This window comes from Ursus arctos, unplaced genomic scaffold (genome assembly GCF_023065955.2).
Source record: "Ursus arctos isolate Adak ecotype North America unplaced genomic scaffold, UrsArc2.0 scaffold_25, whole genome shotgun sequence".
Lineage (NCBI taxonomy): Eukaryota > Metazoa > Chordata > Mammalia > Carnivora > Ursidae > Ursus > Ursus arctos.
This window is the reverse complement of record NW_026622930.1, coordinates 9,980,788-10,003,944: the sequence shown is the minus strand read 5'-3', so window position 1 is coordinate 10,003,944 and position 23,157 is coordinate 9,980,788. Positions and strand designations below refer to the sequence as shown.

Here is a 23,157-nt window from a genome sequence, read left to right as displayed (position 1 = left end):
TTGCTAGTACTTTTATTGGAATACCATCGAATTGTTAAATGAACCCAGAGAAGACGGATATCCAGGCGATACTGAGGTGTCTTATATAAGGAGTATCTTTTCCATTTGTTCAAGTCTGATTTTGCATCTCTAAGGAGTCGTGTCATAATTTTCTCAATGTAGATTCTGCATATTTCTTGTTTATTTCTAAGTGCTGTATTTTGGGGGGGTTATTACTGGGTTTTCTCCTCCATTATTTAACTGGTTGTGATTTGTGTATATGAAGGCTCATGTTCTTGCATGTTGATGCTATCGCCTGACGGCTTGCTGAATTCTTTCGTTACATGAGTTTGTTTTATCACTGATTTGCTAGAGTTCTGCAAGTGTATTATATGCCGTCTGCAAGTAGTGTTGTATTTCATTTTTTCCCATTCCATCCCTCTGCTTTCTCTTGTCTAACTGCATGGCCTAATACCCTCAGGACAATGTGAAATGGTGGCGGATATAACGCAGCCCTGTCTTACTCTTGACCTTAATCGGAATGCATTTAGTGTTTTCTTGTTAAGTAAGATGATGGCTTTAGGATTCAGGTCTAATTATACCTTCCATATCTATCTATCTATCTATCTATCTATCTATCATCTATCTATCTATCATCTATCTATCTATCATCTATCATCATCTATCTATCTATCATCTATCATCTATCTAATTCTTCTTTATCTCATTTAATGCTTTTTGCCCCAAACTAGGAGGGTAAGTCTCGTCCTCTGGCAACGTTTCTCTAGCGCCCTCTACTGACAAAGCTTAACATCATGTCCAGATCCAGTTTTTGCAGAGCAGTGGATAAAGGGAGCTCTGGAGCTTGAAGCAACAAACCGATCACTATTTTTGCTTTAGACAGTTAATTATATTTTAAAGACATTTAAACAACGTTTTTTCTTTGTTCGCATATATACCCTTTCCAGTCCTTTTCATTCTTTTGCATAGGTCCAAATTTCCACTTAGAACCATGTTGTTTCAGCCTGAAAAACTACTTAAAAATTTTCTTTAGGGCAGGTGACAAACTTTCTCAGCTTTTGTTTGTCTGGAGTAAAACCTTTATTTTGCCTTCGTTTCTGAAGGATTGTTTTGTTTCTTTCTTTTTTGAAGATGTCACAACATTCCCCTTAGTGCTTCAAAGATGTCTTTCTGTCGTGTTTGGGCTTGCATGATTTCCTCCTTTTCTAGAAATAATTTCACACTTACAAAAATGTACAAAAACGATAGTGTTTCCACATACCCTTCCCCCGGCTTCTGCGTATTACAAAACCACAGCACGATGGTCCACACCAGAAAATTACAGGGGTCAAGATCACATGCTGTCATTCGAGTTTGTCACCTGTCCCACTTCATCCCTTCAAGCACGCCTGCCAGCAGCAGCAGTGATGGTGATTTATTTGGACAGAAGAACCTGGAGAAGACAGGGGGAGCCTCCCACTACCCAGAGCGTTGCTGGTGCGCAGGGTCAGCTGGGGCTCGGCTCCTGGGGGGCGGCTTTAGGTCGGATTCACAACCTTGCCCAAGAAAAGGCTACTCCACGAAAAGTGGTCGAAGATCATGAGAACGAAGGGCCGGTCGAAGCGGAAGGTGAGAGGCTCAGACGCCCCCTCTAGCATGACTCTGGGGCAGGTGGCTGCTTCCAAGCCCTTCTCATCGAGCTGCAGCACAGCCTTATGGACCACCTGTGGGGTACGGGGCCGAAGAAGGTGGAGGCTGAGCGCCCGGGGCATGTTGGGAGCTTGCCACCCCTCACCGCTCCCATTCCTCCCAGCCTTGGTTTTACAGGTGGCAAAGCTGAGGCTCAGAGAGGGTCACTTGTTGGCTCCTCATCTAAGTGGCAGCCCCAGGATGAGGGCCAGGGTCTGTCCCCCTCCAGAACCCAGCTCACACCTAGACTTCTTCCCTAGAAAGCGGGCCGATGGAGCCCACCACAGGGAGATCAGGGATCTCGCCGTACACACTGGACCTCAGTGTCCACATCAGGCACTCCTTACCGGGTCCTGGGCGAGGCGGACCTTGCTCCTTTTGCACCCTGCTGGCCAAACACTAGGGGCCCGTTTCTGCAAGTGCTCATGTCTACTCAGAACGGAAAGGGGCAGCTGAACTGTCTCTTGCTGTGATCAAAATTGGGAGGAGTTCTGCAATCAGCAAAATGCTTGTGCAGCTCGTGTGAGACGCCTTCAGTGAATCAGAACGGGCTAATGATCAACGTCCTCTGGGGCAGGGGAGCTCCTTGACTGGACAGCCAGGAGCCGGAGGCACCGCAAGAAGCCGGCCTGGGGTCAGCAGCCCTGTGCTTTGTCTTGGGAAATGAGGCTTTGAGTCGGAGAGACCCCAGGCCAAACGTCAGGCTGTCATGTACCAGCTCTGTGGCCCTGGTGAGCGATCTACCTTTCCCAAGCCAGAGGCTCGTCCTTGGAGAAATCGTGCTCCCCATACGAGGAAGCGGCTGTTTGACCCCATCGTCTGCACAACAGGCATTTTATCGCCCCCACGGTGTGCTGGGCACCACGATGGTCCAAGTCTTTGTGCTTGAGGGAGGGGCTGCTGCCACCTCAGCCATCTCTTGCCCCCTCTCTTTCGGCCACCACACGACCTTGAGACCCCGTGAGGGCACGGCCATGTCTCAGTAATGCAGGTGCCCCCGGAGCCCAGCAGTTTGGGGCACAGAGTGGGTGTCCAATAAATGTTTTCTGAATGACGGAGGGACCCACAGAGCATAAAGCTAAAGAATGAAGGGAGAGAGTGTTCTGGGCAGACCGTCTGATGGGGCTGCATTCAGATGTTTCCCATTTTCCTGGATCCTTTTTGGAGGGGGTCCCACCCTTGTCACTAGCTCCTGTGTCACCGTGGGGACATCATATTTTCCCGCTGAGCCTCCATTTACCCTGTTGTAAGAGTTGGGGTGTGGATAAGACCCGGGGCTCTCCACCTGGGGCTTAGAGGCCTATTCGTGAAGGGGCCCCATGTTCCTTATTATTATTTGTACTGTGAATTTTTTGCGGAAAAAAAGAGGGACTCTAGGGACACTTACCTTTGACAACTTCAGTGGCGCCTCTCGGGTGATGCCGGAGAAATCTGCCTCCTTGTCGAACAAGTCTGCAATGCCCATGTCCCCCAGGATGGCCCTGAGGTCGTAGGCTCCGGAGATGACCACCCTTGGGACGTACAGGTTTACCTGGCTGCTCAGGGGTAAGCAGATGGGGTTAGCCTTTCCTTGGGCTGGGCCGGCCCCCCGACTTTGGTTTCCCTTGTGATCCCTCCAGACCCTGCCTCCCAGCTGGACACGATCTTTGTGGAAAAGGGGAAGGGACAGAACAAGACGCAGGATTTGCCTCTCCCTCCATCACACAGGCAGCGTCCTCTCCGGGCCTATGAATTGCTGAATCTTTTCTTCTCAGCTCTTCCTTTGAGTGGATTCCACCTGTGGTATAGCTGCGCCCCTGGACTTTGAAGAGAAGGGTCCCTAAAGAAGTCCCTGTGGTCCCCCAAGCACCCCAGGCAGAAGCAGAGGAGTGGAGGGAGCACCCGTCTGGGAGCAGGCTCCTGGCCCCAGCCCTGCCACTAAGGCTGTGTGGCTTTAACCAAGCCCTGTCCCTCTCTGTGCTTGTCCTCATCGACACAGCAAGGCAGTGCAGGGCAACAAGGGCACTAGATGGGGGAGAGCTGCTGGCAGTCGGGGAGACTGGCCCTACCAAACACCTGCTGGATGTCCTTTAGCTTCTGTATCGCATCTAATGCACGTGTGCGCTTGCAGCCTTAGGAAGTTGGAAGCCAGCATCCACAGTGTCCCCACAGAGAGAATGAAACTCAAGAGGAGCTGAGGAACTTCCCAAAGTCAGACCACTGGGAAGCAGCAGAATTGTGGAGAGGCCACGAGGAGTTGCTTCAAAGCCCCCTTGCCTCATGGGAGGACTGGGGGGGGGGGGAGTGAGGGGGGAGCGGGATGGAAGGAGGAGGGAGAAGGAGGAGGGAGCGGGAGGGAGGAGGGAGAGCTGAAGAAGGGAGGAGGGAGAGGGAGGAAGGGAGGAAGAAGACGGAGGAAGGGAAGAGGGAGAGGGAGGAAGGGAGGAGGAGGGGAGGGAGGGTGCTCAGGGGCCCAGTGTGGGGCAAGGAGGCTTCCATAGGAGGTGGGCAGTAGCCGGACCTTGAGGGATGGCGCTCCAATGAGGGGAGGAGGTGATCCTGGGAGGGGAAAGGTGGGAGAAGAGGTGACACAAGCCTGGAGGTGAGGAACCATAGGGTCTGCCTTCTGGGGCTAGGGGGCCATCATTTGGATGGAGTAGAGAATTCATGCCCAATCATATTTGACAGCTAAAGGTGCAAGAGACAGCCTTGGGTGTTTATTTTTTTAAAAATTTGGAGAAAATGGCATGTGTTATTGATGTTTTTTCAGCTAAAGTGTTTTAGCGAAAAGATTATTTTTGGTGTGAAAAGAAAGATTATTCTTCTCATTTCCCACAGGCTAGGAGGCAGGATTGGCTTGCGTCGCCTCTGCCCTTTGGGTCTGCAGCGCCCCACCCGCCACCAGATCCCACCCTGATGGCACTGCTCTGATTGCTGGGGCACAGACAGCACTCCAATCTCACGAGAGTGAGGATTCATGAACATCCCCCCCTCCTCCAAGGCACAGGCTGGGGCTGCGCACGTGCTTGACCATGATTTTGATTGCTGTCTAGCTCAGAGGTGCCTGGGGGCAATGAGTTCAATCATTCATCATTCATTCATTCATTCATTCATTCATTCATCATTCATGCCTAGCTCACATGCTCATCCAGTCCCCCCTGCGCGTGCGTTCGGAGCCCATCTCCGGTGTGTGCCTGAGATCTGGCATTCACGGTTCATGGGCCGGTTCTCCTCCCAACCATCAGCCCATCGGCATGTACGGCCCTCACTCTTTCCCTTTTCTTTCTCTTCCCTTTTCCCTTTTCTTCACGTATTACCTACTTATGTCTTTCCTTTCTTACTTATTTACTGATGGGCTGATTGACTGAAGAAGAGCTACATCCCTGAGTGACTTAAGAACCATTCATTGTGCTGTTTCCGTCATGGAGATCGCCGCCATTTTGTTCTATTTTTCATGGGGCTTGCCAGGAGTCTGGACTGTGCTTGATGTCAGGGAAGCAAGATAATAAACAATGGATAAGCTGGGGGCTGGGGCGGGGGTGCTGTTAGTGAACTCCATTTAAGCCAACGATGCAAAAATGTGAGAACACAGAGGGCGGCTTAGGCTCCCAGGGAAGGGGGACCTCGCTTTGTGGAATGCACCAAAGTTTCTCAGTGTCAGCGGACAGACGGATAAAAAGGGCTGACCTCTCGGTCAGAGCGCCTCAGGCCTTTGGAGACCCAGCAGAAGCAGACAATGAGCCCTGCAGGGTGAGTCTGGGGGGAGAAGGACAAGGGCTTACCCTGTGGTCAGGGACTCAGACCACCTCTGAATGGTGTCCCTGCTTAGCGCGGCGATGACCGTGTCCATCTTCCCCTCCTCTGGGAGGACGAAGAAGACGGTCCCGTTGCCCAAGTACTCCAGCTGGACCAGCTGGCAGGGGAGCACCCGGTCGTGAAGGTACTTGATGGTGCCAGACTGGAACATCATGGGCACTCTCACCACAGTGGTCTTGTTCACGTAGAAGTTCTCCTGTCTGGTGCTCTCAGGGTCAAAGGGGTGTTCCCATGTGCCTGGAAGGGGGGGAGGGGGCAGAGACAGGCCTGTGAGAGCTGGACGAGAATGCAGTTTGGGTGGCAGCAGACCGCTATGCAGGTGTCATGGCGGCCGCTCCCTGGAAGGTCCCCACCAGAGCGGCTAGAATTTTCTGGTAAGTTGTGAAATGCCTAGCAGTTTAAAGGCTGTTCTCTCCTCCATTTCTTGAACTGGATTGGGGGTTATTAATTGTTTCTGAGCCTCTAAAAATGAAAGGAGGGAGACAAAGGAGAATGCCCTTGGATTTGGGGGTAGAAGTCAGTAAACTAGACTTTGCCTCAACCCCCTGCCCCGGGCCTGGAGTGGATCCTGGACAGGAAGGGTCTGGAAATGGTTGCAAATGGAACTTGGGTTGCAAATTCAAGGTCGGTGTGGAGGAGTTTGGAGAAATGGACCACCCATTCCATGCTCATGCCTTGACGTCTGGCCACAGAAGCCCAGCAGGCAGCCTAGCTGCTCAGTGGACTGTGTCCACTCCCCTGAGGGAGGTTCCTGACCTCCGGTGTGACCCTGAGGGCCACACCACATTTCCTGGAAGCAAAGTCAGGATGAGAAGATGCCTTCAAGGTCACTCTCTTCCACCCACAGCTGGACTTGAATCCCTCCCCCATGCTCCACGATGGCATCACACAGCCTCTTTGCCTGCCTGGTGATGGGGAACTCACTACCTTTACACACCAGACTTTCACTACTGGTCAGCTCTCACGGAAGGAAAATTCCTCCTTAGAGCCAAAGCCTGCCTGATTGTGAGGCCCATCTACTGAGCCTCTTTGGCCCTTCTGGGCTTATTCCAAGCAACTGTGGGTCCTCTCACAGGTGACAGAATTCTGGATGTTTAAAGACCGAGGTTGACCTCATCAGGGCCTCCGATGCTCTAGGTTAACTCCTCAGGTCTGGAGGTGACTGAGGACCCCGAGTCCAGGGAATCCTGGTCTTGGCTGATTTGACCTCAAGCCCAGGAGTCCTTGTGAGGTCTCTGTTTCCCAGCTGAGGCTGCCTGAGGGTAGCTGGCTCAGAGTTCCAGGCAGACCCTTCTGCCTCCCAATGCCTACAGGACATTGGGAGGTCCTGTTCAAGACCCCAATCCAGTTCAAGAAATGGAGAACAGAACAGGCTTTAAGGGAGGTCTATGGATCCCAAGGCCAGAACTCTTGTTCCGAGCCAGCCTCAACCCCACTGTAAGGGCTGCTAAGGGAGGCAATAGGGAGAGGCGGGAGGATGGAGGGGAAGGGCTACGGATGTGGAGCCTGGAGGCCCAGAAACTGTGTGCCTGCTCCATCCCCGATGACTGAGCGTGATGTCACAGTCTGGCGGTCTCACAGCAGGTGAGATCATTGGAGGGTTCTCAAACCATCCTCCACAGGAGGTCTGGGATCCCCTGGACTGAAGCAGCCGTGTTTTGCGGCTAACTTGTCCAACTCACAACAACAGCAACAAAAAAGGTGAGTATTTTTCAGTGTTAGGTTTTTCATCCTTAAAAGTTTGCTATTTGCTTTTTCCTGGATATTTCTTTTCTAGAAGAACATAACATACCCAGTTTGGCACAACACAAAATACAGAATGGGGTCTAACTTCTACTTTAAGAGATTTCTTCTTGAAAATTCTTAGGCCAGGAGAACTTGTGGTAGGGAAACTTATGAATTTATGGGGGCCAATTGGAGAGAGCAAGGATGATTCCTGTGGAAAATCTTTCCAAAAAAAGACTGTCAAGATAGTTCACTAAGTAAGGAAGGAACATGCCAGGGACACTTCATGTGTCCTAAGCTTAGTGATGATAGCTATGTCACTCTTCATTGCTCTCTATTATCCTGGCTTGCTGGAAACATGGCAGGGTATCTCTGGCTTAAAGAATGCTTGCCAATTAGTTTTTCTGTGTCCCAGAAAGCCTGGGTACCCCAAGGCAGCACACAGCCCTGTCACCCAGAAACATTTCTGGGCAAACATTCCCAGACTCCTTGACCCTGTAAAGAATGCTGCCTTTTGTATGGAAAAAATGTAGCCAAAGCAATCTTGAGAAAGAACAAATCTAGAGGCATCATTCTTCCTGATTTCAAACTGTATTGTAAAGCCGTAGTAATCAAAAGAGTGTGGCATAAAAACAGAGACCAATGGAGTAGCATTGAAAGCCGAGAAATAAACCCTGCACATACGGTCAACTAATATTTGATAAGGGAGCCAAGACTACTCAATGGGAAAAAGATAGTCTCTTCAGTAAGTGGTGTGAGAAAAACTGGATATTCATGCAAAAGAATGAAACTGGACCCCTATCTTACACCACTTGCAAAAATTAACTCAAAGTGGATTAAAGACTTAAATGTAACATCTGAAGCCATAAAGCTCCTAGAAGAAAACATAGGGAAAAAGAAGCTCCTTGACATTGGTTTTGGTGATGATTTTTGGATGTGACTCCAAAAGACACAATCAACCAAATGAGAAGCAGCCTACAGAACGGGAGAAGATGTTGCAGACTGTGTAGTGGGTCAATATCCAAAATATAAAAGGAGTTCATAAAACTCAATAGCAAAAAATAAGTAATTCAATTAAAAATGGGCTGAGAATTTGAATGGATTTTTTTTTTCAAAGAAGACACACATAGCGAACAGGTACATGAAAAGGTGCTCAACATCACTAGTCCTCAGGGAAATCAAAACCCGTGGTCTATCACCTTACACCTATGCGGATGGCTGGTATCAGAAAGACGAGAGATAGCAAGTGTTGGCGAGGACGTGGAGAGAAGGGAACCCTCCTGCACTGTTGGTGGGAATGTAAATTGGTGCAGCCAAGTTTATGTGGAAGATGGTATGGTTGTTCCTCAAAAAATTAAAAACAGAAATTTCATATGATCCAACAGTCCCACTCCTGGGAATATATCAGAAGGAAATGCACTCACGGCCTCAAAGAGGTAACTCTACTCTTATGTCCATCACAGCATTATTAACAATAACTAAGGTGTGGAAGCAACTTGAGTGTCCATTGATGGATGGATGGATGGATGGATGGATGGATAAAGAAAATGTGTGTGTGTGTGTGTGTGTGTGTGTGTGTGTGTGTATGAGTGTGCTGTGTATTGGGAACCTGGAGGAAGGAAAATGTTGAGACATGAGGCTGGAAAGGACAGAGAAGCAGATGACACTAGGCCAGGGTTTCTCAGCCCTGGGACAACAGTCGTTCTGGAGCAGATATCATTGTGGAAGCTGTCTTGCTTAGCAGCCTCCCTGGCCTCTACTTACTAGATGCCAGGAACACACCCCACCACACCCTCAATTATGACAACCCAAAATATCTAGACATGGCTAAGTGTCCCTGAGGGCAAAAGGGGGTGAAGATCACCCTGGGTTGAGAACCAGTGCTATAAACTAAGGAGTATAGAATTTTCTTCTCAAGGACAATGTATTGCCAAATTGTCTCATCACAAAAATGACTGGGGGAAGGGGCCTTGTTAAAAATACAAATTCTAGGACTTTCTTGCAGAAGCTTTGCTTCAGTAGGTCTGGCATGGGCTCTGGAATCTGTAATTTTAACAAGTTGCCATGGTGATTTTTATGAACAAGAGCTTTGGAAAACCCTGCTCCAAATTGGTGAGGACAGGCTGAAGTTTGGCCAAGATGGGACTTGGTCAGGGCTGGCTGTGAGTGCTGGGGAAGTGTGTGACATAGGGGCCATCTGGGGGGAGCTCCTGGGGGGCAGGGGCTGTGTCTGTCTGGTTCTAGGCTGTGCTTCCAGCCCCTGGCCCAGTGCCCGACTCACAGCCAGCACTCAGCCAATATTTGTAGACCATGAGGCAGCCAGTCTGTTCATGATCACATGTTTGGGCCTTGAAAGAACCTACACGAGCTTGGGCAAGTTGCTCAATTCTTTTGGGTGTCATTTTGATCCCTTGTAAGATGGTATGTTCTACCTTCTTAATAGGATTATGGGGAAGATGGCGATTCACAGATGAAAATGTGCTTTGTAAAATCAAAGGCTTTGCCCAAGAATGCACCCTGGGTTTTATTACTGATGGCTCTTCTTATTCTTGGCAATGGAGTGGGTGGGGGAGTACCTTTGAAGAAGATGTAGTTGACCAGGATGAGCATGGCTGAACTATCCAGCTTTGATACCAAGTCCACAATTTTCCCTTGTGTCTTATTTTTGATATACTCATTGATTTGTCTGCTGGCTCCAGCCCCATCCTTGAAATCTGCAGCCAAGGCCTCCGCCTCATAGTAGTGCTTGGTGTCTGCCAAGAATGACTCCAGAAGTTCCAGGTTGCGGTCAAGGAACAAGGCATTACCCATAGCCATTTCCAACATGGTGTCTGACTCCTTCTCGAAGAGGTGGCGGAGGTGCCGAAAGCCCTGGTGGATCTCGGCTTCAGACAACTTGGTGAGGTTGAAGCCCAGACCTTGGAGAAGCTGGACCCGTGTGTAACCACGGGCACCCAGAGACAGCATAGCTAAGGCCATGGAGATGCTCACAGGGGAGATGAAGACATTCTTTCCAGGGAGTGAAGCCACTAGATGCCTATATAGGATAAAGGCAAAGTCCACATTGTTTGGAGCCAAGTCCCGGTGAGGGGTCCTTGGGCTCACGTCAGTATCTGGGTCCTTAGCCTGGACGGTCCAGAGGTCAGTGGTGGACAGCCAGAGGAAACAGGTGCACAGGGCAAGCAGCATTGTCCAGGATAGTCAGGCCCTGCAAAATCAGGAATTCTAATCAGATAATGTAGGGTCTCCAAGGCAGTGAGGCATGGTGAAATGGTAGGCAGAAGACCCCATGGAGTACCCCAGTCAAGCCTCAGTTCTTTCCTTCACATTGGCTGTGTGACCTGGAACAAGTCAGGACTCTGGGCCTCAAATTCCTCACCTGAAAGTATGATTATACCTGCTATGATTTATCAAGTATGAACCAGTTGCCCAATACCAACCTATGTGTTTTGCCTGTATTTTCTCATCTAAGGCTCACCAACAAACTAATAAAGTAGGTATTATTATTATGATCTGAGGTAGATGGAAATGGAGGCCCAGAAAGTTTAAATATCTAACCAATTGATATATTCAAAGAACTGAGAGAAAAAAACTGTCAACCAAGAATCCTGGATCTGGTAAAACCATCCGTCAGAAATGAGGGAGAAATCTAGATACTCCCAGATAAGCAAAAGCTGAAGGATTTTATTACCACTAGTCCTCCCCCGCAAGAGGTGCTGAAAGGAGTCCTGGCTGAAATGAAAGGACACTAGAGAGTAAATACAATCTATATGAAGAAATAAAAATCTCTGGTAAAGGTAAATATATGAGCAATTAGAAAAACTCGTATTATTGTAATTTTGCTTGGTAACTCCACTTTTTATTTTTGATATGATTTAAAAGACTAATCCACAAAAAGCAACTATTAGTCTATGTTTTTGGATACACAGTAAATAAAGGTGTAGGGGCGCCAGGGTGGCTCAGTCGTTAAGCGTCTGCCTTCGGCTCAGGGCGTGATCCCGGCGTTCTGGGATCGAGCCCCACATCAGGCTCCTCTGCTGGGAGCCTGCTTCTTCCTCTCCCACTCCCCCTGCTTGTGTTCCCTCTCTCGCTGGCTGTCTCTCTCTCTCTGTCAAATAAATAAATAAAATCTAATAAAAATAAAAATAAATAAATAAATAAACAAATAAATAAATAAAGATGTAATTTGTGACTTAAATAACTGAAAGAATGTGGGGATGGAGCTACATAGGTGAAGGGCTTTTGTATGCTATTGAAGTTAAGCTGACATAAATTCAAATAAGAGTGTTATAACTTTAAGATGTTAAATGTAATTTCCATGGTAACTGAAAGAAAATAGCTCTAGAGGATGAACAAAAGGAAGTGAGAAGGGAATTAAAATGTTTCACTACAAAAAAATCAACTAAACATAAAAGAAGATAGTAATGCAGGAAACAAGGGACAAAAAACTCTATAAGGCATATAGAAAACAAATAGGAAATGGCAGAAGTCCTTCTGTATTAGCAATTACTTTAAATGTAAATGGATAAAATTCCTCCAATCAAAAGACAGAGATTGGCAGAATGGATTTAAAAAATGATCCAACTATACACTGACTACAAGAGACACATTTCAGATCCAAAGACATAGTTTGCAAGACTGGCTCACGGAACTCAGGGAAACACTTACGTTTACTGGTTTATTATAAAGGGTGTAATAAAGAATATGAATGAACAGCTGGATAAAGAGATTTATATGGCAAGGTCCAGAAGGGTCCCAAGTGCAGGAGCTCCTGTCCCTGTGGAGCTGGTATGCCCCACCCTCTCAGCATGCAGATGTGGTCACAGACCCAGAAGCTCTCCAAACCCTGTTCTTTGGGATTTTTATGGAAGCTTCATCACCTGGGCAGGGTGGATGATTAACCCCAGCCCCTCTCCCCTTCCCAGAGAAAGGAGGGTGGGACTGAAAATTCCAAGCTTCTAATCATGGCTTGGCCTTTCTGGAACCAGCCCCATCCTGAAGCTCTCCAAGCACCTAACAAATGTCACCTCATTAGAACAAAAGACACTGTGATCACCCAGAAAATTCCAAGGGATTTAGGAACTCTGCGTCAGGAGCCAGGGGCAGAGACCAAATGTTAGAACAAGAGATGCTCCTGCTGCCCTTATCACTTAGGAAATTAGAAGGGTTTGAAGAGCTCTGTGTCAGCAACCCGGGGGCAGAGACTGATACATATTCTTCTATTTCACAGTGTTACATGTATGTGGATATCTATATAGCAGAGGCTAGGGAGAGGGGAAAATGGGGAGTTCGTGTTTAATGGGTAGGCTTTTGGTTGGGGTGTTGAAGAAGTTCTGGAGATGGAAGGTGGTGGTTGGACAGTGACGGGAATGCACTTAATGCCCCTGCACACTTAAAAATGATTAAACTGATCAATCTTTTGTGTATTTTACCATAATAAAAAAGTCAGGGAAAAAAATGAAATACAGGTCATTAAAAGATGTTTGGTAAGAGCAACTGAAAAAATGCAGCCAAGGTCAAAAGCAGTAAGGGAACGTTCCCCCTGCAAGGCTGTGGTCCCAAGCTCGGCTCTGTGGAGCCACCTGTATCCCAATAAAGAGGAGCAGGTCCCCATGCACGGCCCCACCTATGGGCCCAGCCATTCTGGGAGGGAGCCCGGAGCCCACAGGGAAACCAGTGCCCCCAGGAGAATGTGCTGCCCTCTGAGTGCGGGAATCACTGGTCTGCTCTGAAACAACCCGAGGCCCTGTCCCCGGCATGTTTCAAAACCAGAACCTCATGAAAGACAGGTGCAAACCCCCCCACCCCACCCCTCTTCTGACCTTCCCCATGAGTCTCCCTCCATGGGATGGGAACAAGTCCGTCCTGGTGGGAAGTACTCTGCTCTGAGCGCCCTGCTTCTCTGCTTTTCTGCTCTGATAACAGCCCTGCTGCCCTCCCCTCCCTTCTCGGCAGCCTGGCTTCTCATTTTCCTGGTTTCGTGGCAGACCACGTTGGATTAGGAACCCAGCATTGCTATTTACCAACGAGGTGACTCGGGTGGACTATTTACGCTCTGCCTCCGTTTCCTTGGTATAATATAGAGTCAATAATAATACCCACCATTGGCCTTGCCCATCTGCCATTCTGATTTTCTGATGTTTGCTTTCCCGTTCCTGTCTCAGTATACAGTCCGAGTTCGGGGCCCGTCACCTCTTCCAAGATTAGTGGTCACCCCTACCTGGTCTCTTGTCCCTGCTCAGCTCCCTCCCACCCTTTATCCCATCTGCAGTCAGAGGCATCTTTTATAAAAATGCAAGCTGATGGGCCATTCTCCCACTGAAATGCTTTCCATGGCTCCCATTATTTCCACGAGGGGGTGGTCCTCACTAATGTGGCCCAGGGGGTCTTCATGACTCCGTGCCTGGTGATGACCCTGCCCCAGCCTCAAATTTGGCCCCTTGCAGTCTGAGCCACCACACTGCTGCATGTGTCGGGGTTCCTTCAGCACCTATTAGACTTTTATCCCTCTGCCAGGCTCAGGCTCAGGGCAGGGCGGGTCATCTCAGTTTCCCATTGTTTTTGGAGCTTGGCTCTGACCCAGGAGCTGGGGACAAACACAGACCTGCCCCAGTCCTGCCCTCTGTGACCCACTCTGCAGTCCCATTCCTTCCCTGCCTTGCCTGGCTCACCTCCTTCTGTCCTTGGATGCTCAGGTCCCAGCTCTCCTCCAGGAACCCTGTTCTCTGTGCTTCCCTGTCACGGCCCGTCACATTGCAGTGAAATCTCAGCTCGCCCCGTCCCCTCCACACCTGTCCGGAGCCCTCTCGCGCAAGGACCTGGTGCAGTGCGCAGCCCAGAGCGGGGTGGGCTTGTTCAGTTACGAGTTCTTCTGGCCTCCCCTCCTCTTCCTGTTGTCTCTGGGATTTTGCACCTCATCCCCTTCTATGTTGAGCCCCCAGTGTAAGGATGAAAACTCCATCCACCTCCCGAGATTGTCGCGAACATCAGTCCCAGCGGTTATGAGTGCTTTCCTGTGTGGCCTCGCGCAGCGGGTCATCCTGGGCCCACTTTAGAGATGAGAAAACTAAGGCCCAGGGAGACAGAGTAACCTGTTCAGAGCTGAGATTCTGAGTCCTGCAGTCTGGCCTCAGAGCCTGTGCCATGCCGTTCTGCCTTTCTCTATAGAAAACAAAGTGCTGAGAGGAAAATTGGTCTCCAAAAAAATACCCAGCAGCGTTACAATGCAGAGTGTCCGTATTCTTCATGAATTTCATGTATGTCCTCCTTGTCTCTCATTTTTGAATTGAGGCTCGAAGTAAATGCCCACTGCATTCTTAATTTTCACGAATGCCCCTTTGGGCCAGGTAGCATCTCGGGCCCTCCGCATTTAAGCCTTAGAACACGTGGTGTCATGCAAGGAGTCCTGTTGCTTCTGCAGTATCCTCGCCCCAGGTGGATGAGCAAGGAGCTAGGTGTGTGTGACCCTGGGGCACACACAGTCCCCTGTGCCAATGGGCAGAGCTGTCCCTGCCTGCATCCCCCAGCAGGGGCGCTGCCTGGCTCCCATCCAGCCCAGCTGTCAGACTCTCGTGTTACTTGGCTGGGCTTACGAGCTTCAGCGGAGTGAGAGATGGGAATGGCTCTTGGGTGAGTGCCAACCCCTGCAAAGCTGGAGGCCGGAGCAAATCAAACCCCCATGGGTGACCCACAGACTGCAAAACCCTCCCCATATCCCTGCTCATGCACCCGGCCTCAGATCACCGCTGGCTGCCCTAATGCTCAATGCCCATTAAAAAATTAAAGAGGCAAGATGTGCATGGCTTCATTCTGGCAGCTGGGCAGGAGCAGGAGGGATGGGCAGGGATCAGGTGCTACTCACGGTCTGCAGAGGGCTCAGGCAGCAACCATGGGCTCGGCCGTCCTGGGTCCTAGTATGTGTACAGTAAGCCAGCAGGGCACTACCACTAAATCTTGTTTGCCAGCTTCCCTGCTGGTTAATGGTTAGAGGGGGGCCAGTGGCCTTCACCATTCGGTGGTCCCCTCCCCCCGGACATTAACCAATGGGAATCTTTTCCAGGACATTGAGCAAACACAGCAATGCGGCAAGCTAACTTTCCTCTGCGTTCAGTTCCCTGAGGTTTTATTTTTAATATCAAAATGAGGTTGGAGTTGCGTCAGTGCTTGTGGCTGCCAGGTGACAGCTGGCAAGGAAGCCACAGGTGCCCTTAATTAGCCCGATGGCATGGACACCTGTGAATAACCAGGTGCTAAGCTTGGGCTGGGGATGAGTCTAATGAGGTCCTGCCTTCAACGGGACCTCCGTCTGGTAGGAAAGAGACGTGGAAGAAAAGCAGCCAAGTGCTTCCCATGGATTATCTCATATAATCTTTCAAAGACATTGTGAATTAGATACTGTTACTATCACTTTTGTTTAGATAAGGAAACGGAGGCACATGGAACTTAAGTGAACTTCCCTTGAGATTCAAATCCGAGACCGTTGTACTCGAAAGCCTAGTACCTTCTTTTCTGCATTTTTATTTAGTAGTTCTCTTTTGGTTGGAAGTGACAGACAACACACTTTTTTAAAGCAAAAAAAAAAAAAAAAGAATACCTATTGGGTCTCATGAATGAGAGTTCTGAAGGGTGGGGAGGGCTTCAGGCTTGGCTGGATTCAGGGGTTCCAAGTTGGGTATCATCTCTCTCTCTCTCTTTTTAATTCTTTCTTAGCTCTTCTTTATTCAGCTTTCCTGCTTTAGCTTGTATGGTGGGGACAAAGGTGACCACTGCAGCTCCAAGTTATTTGGTTCTAACTGGTTATTGGAGAGACTCACTTTTTCTCCCTGTTCATATCAGTCCCCCAAAGGACTCCGGGCATGACCTCTCATCATTGGCCTGACCACAGCGTTCAGAATATATGGCCTTGTGAACGCCTAGCCAGGGTCCTGTGCCCTCTGCCGGTTGATAACATTATTAATTCCCTCCAGGGATGAGGGGAGCCATTTACAGGAATAAAGAGGAAAAAACTGGGGGCTCTAGAGGGAAGGGGAGTGGGGGATTGGGATAGGCCAGTGATGGGTATTAAGGAGGGCACGTATTGCATGGAGCACTGGGTGTTATACGCAAGTAATGAATCATGGAACTTTACACCAAAAACTTCGGATGTACTGTATGGTGACTAACATAACATAATAAAAAATTATTATAAAAAAAAAAGTTGCACCCAGGGCCAGTTCTAGAGTTTTTGGGGGCCCTTCAGTTTTATTAATACTTGTTGGTCTTTTTAAAAAGTTTTTTATTTATTAAGCCAATTTTGGAAATTTATATCTAGGAATTTATTATTTTTAAATCTGTCATATCAGTAATTTTTTTGTTTCTATATTTTATTTACATATTTTTTCTCTCATTTTCTCTCATTTCTCATTTTATTCTCTTTTTTTCCCCCTTGACGAGTCTTGTTAGGGAAATCTGTCTAGTTAATTACTCTTTTCAAAGGATCAGCTTTTGGTTTTTAATTTTGTTTGTTAATCCTTACTCGTTTTTTAAAATCTATTTTTTTATTGATTTCTTTCTTTATTTTTACTTTTTTACCATTGTTTCCAATTCCTTGTTTTTTTCATCTGTTGTTCTTTTTCTGTTTTCTTGAGTTAAATGCTTAGCTAGCTTTCCTACTTTTTAACATTTCCAGTCTCCATATAAATGTATTTAAAGTTAAAAATCTCATCTACCTTCTGGCTGAGTGATGCCCCTCAAATTTTTGATATCGATTATTATCATTGTCATGTTTTGATGTGTTTCTAATTCCCTTTATGGTTTTATTTTTAACCCTAGGGTAAGTTAGTAATATGTCATTTAGTATATTTAGAACCTTAGGCTACTCTTGTTATTTACTTTTTTTTTTAAGATTATTTATTTATTTATTGAGAGAGAGAGAGACAGACAGAGAGAGCACAAACAGGGGGAGAGGCAGAGGGAGAAGGAGAAGCAGGTATCCCGCTGAGCAGGGAGCCCAACACAAGGCTGATCCCAGGACCTCAGAGATCGTGACCCGAGTTAAAGGCAGACACTCTTAACCGACTGAGCCACCTGGGTGCCCTTTGTGTTATTTACGTTTATTTCACTTTGGTCAGCAAGTATTATCTACAAGGCATACCTAATAGATATTGTTGGTTTCGTTCCAGACCACCACGATAAAGTGCATTTCGCAACAAGGTGAGTAGAATGAAGTTTTTGGCTTCCCAGTGTATATAAAAGGTATGTTTACACCACACACCGTCTATTAAGCGTCCCATAGCTTATGTCTAAAAAAATGTATATGTCTTAATTAAAAAATACTTTATTGTTAAAAAATGCTAAACATTATCGGAGCTTTCTGCAGGTTATAGTCACTGATCAGAGATGACCATAGCAAATATCCTAATAATGAAAAAGTTTGAAATACAGTGGAAATTACCAAAATGTGACACCGAGACATGAAATGAACAGATGCTGTCGGAAAAATGGTGCCCACAGACCTGCTCGATGCAAGATTGCCGGAAACCTTTAGTTTGAAAAAATATGGTATCTGTGAGGAGGCTAAAACAAGGGATGATATTGAACATGCGGAACTTCTTGAGGATTTTTTGCAATCATATGTGCTTTGTTTTTATAAATGTGCCCTGTTTTCTTAAAAAGTAATGGGTAGTGTCTGTTCAATATGTATACATATGTGTATATGTAGAATTGCTGGAGCTTATTCTTTTATTTACCATCTATGCTGATTCTCTGTTCTCTGGACCTTTCCGTCTCTCAGGGGGGATGTTAAAGTCTCCAAAAATGATTGTTCATCCATTTATCTCTATCAGTTGTTGGTTGATATACTTTGAGGCTATTAAAGAAGATGCACTTTTGATAATTATATCCTCTTGCTCTCTTGCTTATTTTTCTTTTATCTCTGTTTCATATGACACATTTTGCTTTAAATTCTACTCTAAGAAGATTGCTTTCCTAACTTTGTTTTGGTTCACACTTGCCTGATATAGTCCATCCTCTCATTTCCAAACTCTGCTTTCTCGTTTTAAAAGTGTCTCACATACACAACATTTGGTTGAATTTATTTTTATTACCCCAAAATGACATTCTCTGCCTTTTAATTGGCAAAATTAACCTATTTACATTTATTTTTGATTATTGTTGTATTACGATTGACATATCATTTTGTTTCATATATTCAATTTACTATCTATTTTTTTTCTTTTTGTGTCTTTTACTTATTTGCATTAAAAAGATTGAATTTTCTCCTATTGATTCAAAAAATATTTATTCTATTTTTGGTATTATGGTGGTTGCCCTTTACTAAAAAACCTTCAGTGGAGGTCCTGGCCTTCATGGGAACAGAGACAAGCCACTCCGTCATGCCTTGTCTGAATTCCTGTCCTCAGAATACAAGAGCATAATAAATGGTTGTTTCCAACTATTAAAATTTTAGATAATTTATTATTAGGCCATATTACCTAGAACAGACTTAGTTACGTGGGAATGGGCAGGGTGCTGCATAACAAAGACAGAATGAGGCAGCAGTTCTGGGGTCAGCTGACAAATGGGAATTGGAAAGGTCTTATAATGGCAGTTAGTGGACACCTGTGATCCTTGAGCAGGTTGTTGTTAAGAGCTTAATGTAAAGTGGAGACCAGGCTATGGGAAGGAGGAAGAGGACAATTACTATGTAGAGACAGAAATTTAGCAACGCTATCGCCTGCGGTAACACGAACGTGGAAAATATTACAAAAGAGCTGGTAGCTGATGGGATTTTCAGGTGGACTGTGAAAAGTATGGTCTGATTTATTTTTACTACTTAGAGTAAAATATGGGAGGTGCCAGATAAGCTTAAACGTTTTTGTTAAATACACAAGAGCTAGAACTTTCTGGTTAAAAGGATAATATAATTTCTCCCTCTTAGCTAAGGGTATTATCTTTTGAGAAGTACCTTGTTTAAGTAAGACTGAAGAGAAGTGACTGTTTCAGTCAGATTATCTTTTTCTTATTGATTGGTAGGAGTATCGGGGAGAGAGATAAATATATTGCGAAAAAGCTTCTCTAGGGTTGTGGCCTGACTTTTTGCTATCTGTATGGAATCTTTTGGTGAACATAGTGCACAGTTCCAGCAGAGCCCAATCCTTCTGTTTATTCTGAAGTCAGTGTTGCTTCTGTCCTGTTTCAGAGATCTTTGCCTCCCCTGATGTTGTGCAACCTATTTTCTTATATTTTCTTTTTAGAAGCTTGGATTGCTTTATTTTTCACATTTAGATCTGTAATCCATCTAGATCTGATTTGTGTATATGGTGTGAGGTGGGGATCAAATTCATCTTTTCCCATATGTCTGTGCCATTTAGTGACAACAGGGATTGTGTTCTTTAAAAAAGTGTCAGTGTCATAGAAGACAAAATGTGTTACCTCTTGGAGGAGCTCGAAGAGGCATGGCATCTGCAATGGTATGATTCCAGAGGCGGAGGGGGTGATCCTGGGAGGGCTTCATCAAGAAGCTTCTCCCTGGGTTTGGGGTGACCCTGGAAAGACCAGCAAGTCATCCCTGATGGCTTCTCAATGCATCCTCCTTAACTGTGGGAATGTGTGTTATGAAGGGCATTACTGAGACAATCAATGAGATTGGAATGTGAATGGTACATTAGAGGGAGTTTCCGGAAGTTGAGAGCTTTACTGGAAAATAATACCCCAATTCTTAGAAAATATACATAGAAGTATTTAAGAATAAAAGGTCATGGTGTATGAAATTGACTCTGAAAGAATTCTAAAAGTACATATACATATACATCATACATGGCGAAGGCTGGATGCATCCGTGAGCCTAGGACAGCAGCAAGCACGTGGTCAGGCCTTGATCAGGAGAACCAGAGCTGAAATTGTTGTTATTTCATCTCCTTAGTGACTGGTGCCTATCAAGTACTGGCTACTATTAGTGCCTGACAAGAAGACCTTGTCTTTAACCATAAACCTGAGCCCCTTAATGAAGAAAACTGATTTTCTAAATGAATATTTCTCTGAGGTACTTTTGAATCAGATGTCCATTTGTTAGTCACGTGTTCCCTGAACCGCTGGTCTGTGTGCACCAGACCCTGGCTCGTGGCCTTCAGGTGAGTGAGACCACCCGGTTCAGGAGGCCCAGTTCAGCATTGATGCATGTGGGTCACATTTGGGAAAGAACTGCTGGTCTTCCAGGGTTCACTCCAAATCCTGGGAGGAGCTTCTGGCTGGAGTCCTCTAAGAATGACCAACTCCCCCTAATGAAATCACCCCATCACAGATGTGTAACGTGGGTTCCTCTTGTCCAACAATGCCAACCACAGAAGCTGGGACCAGCGGATTGCTCAGGGCCGTCTAACTTCTGTAGCTTTGTGGATAAGGCAGTGCTGCCTGGAATCCCATCTCTAAGTAAACAGGACCTAGCCCTGGTGTGGGACAGGTCATATCAAGCCAGGGACCTGTGGTGATCAGAATCACTAGGCAAGAGTTTTGGCTGGCCTTTGCTGAGCCCTGGCTGGCTGTTTACCCAAGAAATCATGAGCTGTGTTGGCAAAGCAGGATGCCAACTTGTACTGATGGCCAGTGTGGGGGTGGCATGGGCCAAATCTTGGGCTTCGCAGGCTAAACTGAGATGGCCTTTGCTGGCCCCAGAGCCTGCCTTTTGGCTGTGGTAGGTCAGGGGAACTGCCTGACTCCTGGTCTTGCAGCCCTGCTGGCCCACATTATGGAACCCACCTGTTCTACCGGCATGCTCAGCCTTCAGGCTCTTCCTGGACAAAGCAGGGCTCTAACCCTCTCTGGGGCCTCCTTCTCCTGGATAGGCAGGAAATAAGCCCCGAGGGGCAGCCATTAATTCACAGGTAAGCTTCTGCATCAGCTGGCTCCCTTTTATTGCCCTTTAGACTTCCTACCTGCCATTTCCTACTCTGCTCTGGTTTCACAGCTGAGTATAAAGCACTGATCATGGGGTCTGGGACCAGGGAGGACAGCAGCCAGCATTTATTGAGCCCTCACTGGGTGCTGGCTCTGGTGTTTTTTATTTTTTGTTTTTTTAAGATTTTTATTTATTTATTTGACAGACAGAGAGAGAGAGACAGCCAGCGAGAGAGGGAACACAGGCAGGGGGAGTGGGAGAGGAAGAAGCAGGCTCCCAGTGGAGGAGCTTGATGTGGGGCTCGATCCCAGGACTCTGGGATCACACCCTGAGCGGAAGGCAGACGCTTAACGACTGAGCCACCCAGGCACGCCCGGCTCTGGTGTTTTATGTGTATGGATCTATCTAATTCTCAGCAGAAGCCACAGGGTAGGTATTATTATCATGCAATCAAGAGCACGGACCTGGGTTCGAATCCAGACCCCAGCTGTGTGATGTCGAGCACCTTACATCAGCTCTCTACACCTGAGCTGAGGAACAGAGATCCTGGTCTCTAGAATCTGTTAGGTTGTTGTAAAGAATGCCTGAGCTAATATGCGGAGAGAGCACAGAACAGTGCCTGATGTATTCCGAGGCACAGGAATACTAGTGATTATTGATATTCCCATTTGCCAGATTGGGCAACTGGCAGAAAAAGGTTAGAGGGCTTACCTGAAGTCACACCAGCATGGGGAGGAGTCAGAATTTGAACGCAGGTGCCTCAACCAAAGTCTTCACCATGAAGTTCAGCTGCCTCGGGCTTCAGCGGTCCTTCCCTGCCCAGTCCCACAGCAGAGCAGGGGTTGGGGACGCTCCAATCTCGATCCGTAGGAATTCCACAGGGCGGATTCCTGGGCCCAGGAGGTTGGCGGGGTGTGGAGTGGGGATGGGAACGCCCCCTGGCAGTCCACGTGTGGCCTACTGAGTAGTCGCTTGACAAAGTCCCAGGAACAGGGGATGCTGGGGGCACATTCTGCAGGTCCCTTGCAGGGGCCTGGGGCACAGTCCCAGCCTATCCCCTTGCTCCGTCACCAACTTGTTCTGTGACCTTGGGCAAGTTGCCCTACTTCTCTGTGGCTCAGTGTCTTAACCTCCCACCTCCCCTGAGGTCAGAGGAGGCAGGAGATTAGAATTGAAACAGTAAGAGAAACTGGCAGGACCTTTGGAGTTTGTCAGACCTGCTTCCAGTGTCGCCCCAGCAATTACTCATTATGTGACTTTGGCAAATCCCTTACTGTCTGCAGACCTCAATTTTCTGGTCCATTAAGTGAGGTGAAGAATTGTGCCCACCTAAGAGGGTTATCGTGTTGATGAGTGGAAATAATCAATGCAATGTGTCACGCACAGTGGTCGCGAGGTGCCCCCTGACTACCGCTCTGGCCACATCTGGGTCTCAGTGTCATGCTGGCCTCATTGAACAGTTTGGGAAATGTACTCTGTTTCTCTAAAATCTGGACAAAAGGTGTGTAAACTTGACCTTGTTGCTTCCTTAAATGGTTGGCAGAATCTGCCAGAGAAATCATTTGGGCTTAGAATTTTCTTTGCGAGAAATGTTTTATACATGGATTTAATTCCTTTCAGCTAGAGAACTATTCCGATTTCCTATTTATTCAAGTAGGATTTTTTAAAAAAAAATTGTCCATTTAATCTAGCTTTAAAAATTTATGTATATACAGTTTTTATAACATACTCATACTATTTTTTTTAACATGTTCCAGATGCACAGGAATGGTCCATTTTTCAGTTCTGACCTTGGTTATTTGTGATTCTTTTCTGTTTTTCTTGATCCGTCTCACCAAGGGGTTGTTAATGTTATCGTATATCCGAAGAACCGACTTTTGAGTTTCTTAATCTGTCTTATTTTATGTTGCTTTTTCTATTTCATTAGCTTCTGTTTGTTTATTATTTCCTTTCTTCTACATTGTTTCATTTGATTTGTGGTTCTTTTTTTAACATCTTCAGATGATGATGATCTCATCATTTTTTTAGCGTATATGCTAATATAACGCATTTGAAGCAGTAAAATTTCCTCCTCAATGCAGTGTTTGATGTAACTG

The 23,157-nt window shown here is 46.8% G+C and overlaps 1 protein-coding gene and 1 long non-coding RNA gene across 3 annotated transcripts in view; one reads left to right on the top strand and one right to left on the bottom strand.

The window, feature by feature from the left end:
- Window positions 1-867: 867 nt before the first annotated feature.
- LOC113267317 (corticosteroid-binding globulin-like) lies at window positions 868-22,250 on the bottom strand. Of its 2 annotated transcripts, none has more exons than XM_026515377.4 (5): window positions 21,773-22,250; window positions 9,765-10,396; window positions 5,430-5,700; window positions 3,056-3,203; window positions 868-1,703 (listed from the first exon to the last, which is right to left on the bottom strand). In XM_026515377.4, the coding sequence occupies exons 2-5, from the start codon at window positions 10,375-10,377 to the stop codon at window positions 1,518-1,520; spliced, it is 1,218 nt and encodes a 405-aa protein (XP_026371162.1). In that variant the 5' UTR covers window positions 10,378-10,396; window positions 21,773-22,250; the 3' UTR covers window positions 868-1,517. The 2 variants fall into 2 exon arrangements, with proteins under 2 accessions (XP_026371162.1, XP_026371163.1); XM_026515378.4 differs by lacking the exon at window positions 21,773-22,250 and adding an exon at window positions 15,050-15,287.
- LOC130544791 (uncharacterized) overlaps window positions 15,338-23,157 on the top strand; it is a 26,244-nt gene continuing 18,424 nt past the window's right edge. The window contains exon 1 of the long non-coding RNA XR_008961387.1: window positions 15,338-21,047. This is a non-coding gene — a long non-coding RNA (uncharacterized LOC130544791). The remainder of the gene's footprint in view (window positions 21,048-23,157) is intronic.

What these genes read in the sequence shown, in the direction of transcription:
- LOC113267317 (XM_026515377.4), bottom strand. Translation starts at nt 10,377, where the DNA reads ATGCTGCTTGCCCTGTGCACCTGTTTCCTCTGGCTGTCCACCACTGAC. An exon ending in TCTGAGTCCCTGACCACAGG is followed by an intron (nt 3,204 to 5,429) that starts GTAAGCCCTTGT and finishes ACCCCTGAGCAG; the next exon opens with CCAGGTAAACCTGTACGTCC. An exon ending in CGCCACTGAAGTTGTCAAAG is followed by an intron (nt 1,704 to 3,055) that starts GTAAGTGTCCCT and finishes CGTACCCCACAG; the next exon opens with GTGGTCCATAAGGCTGTGCT.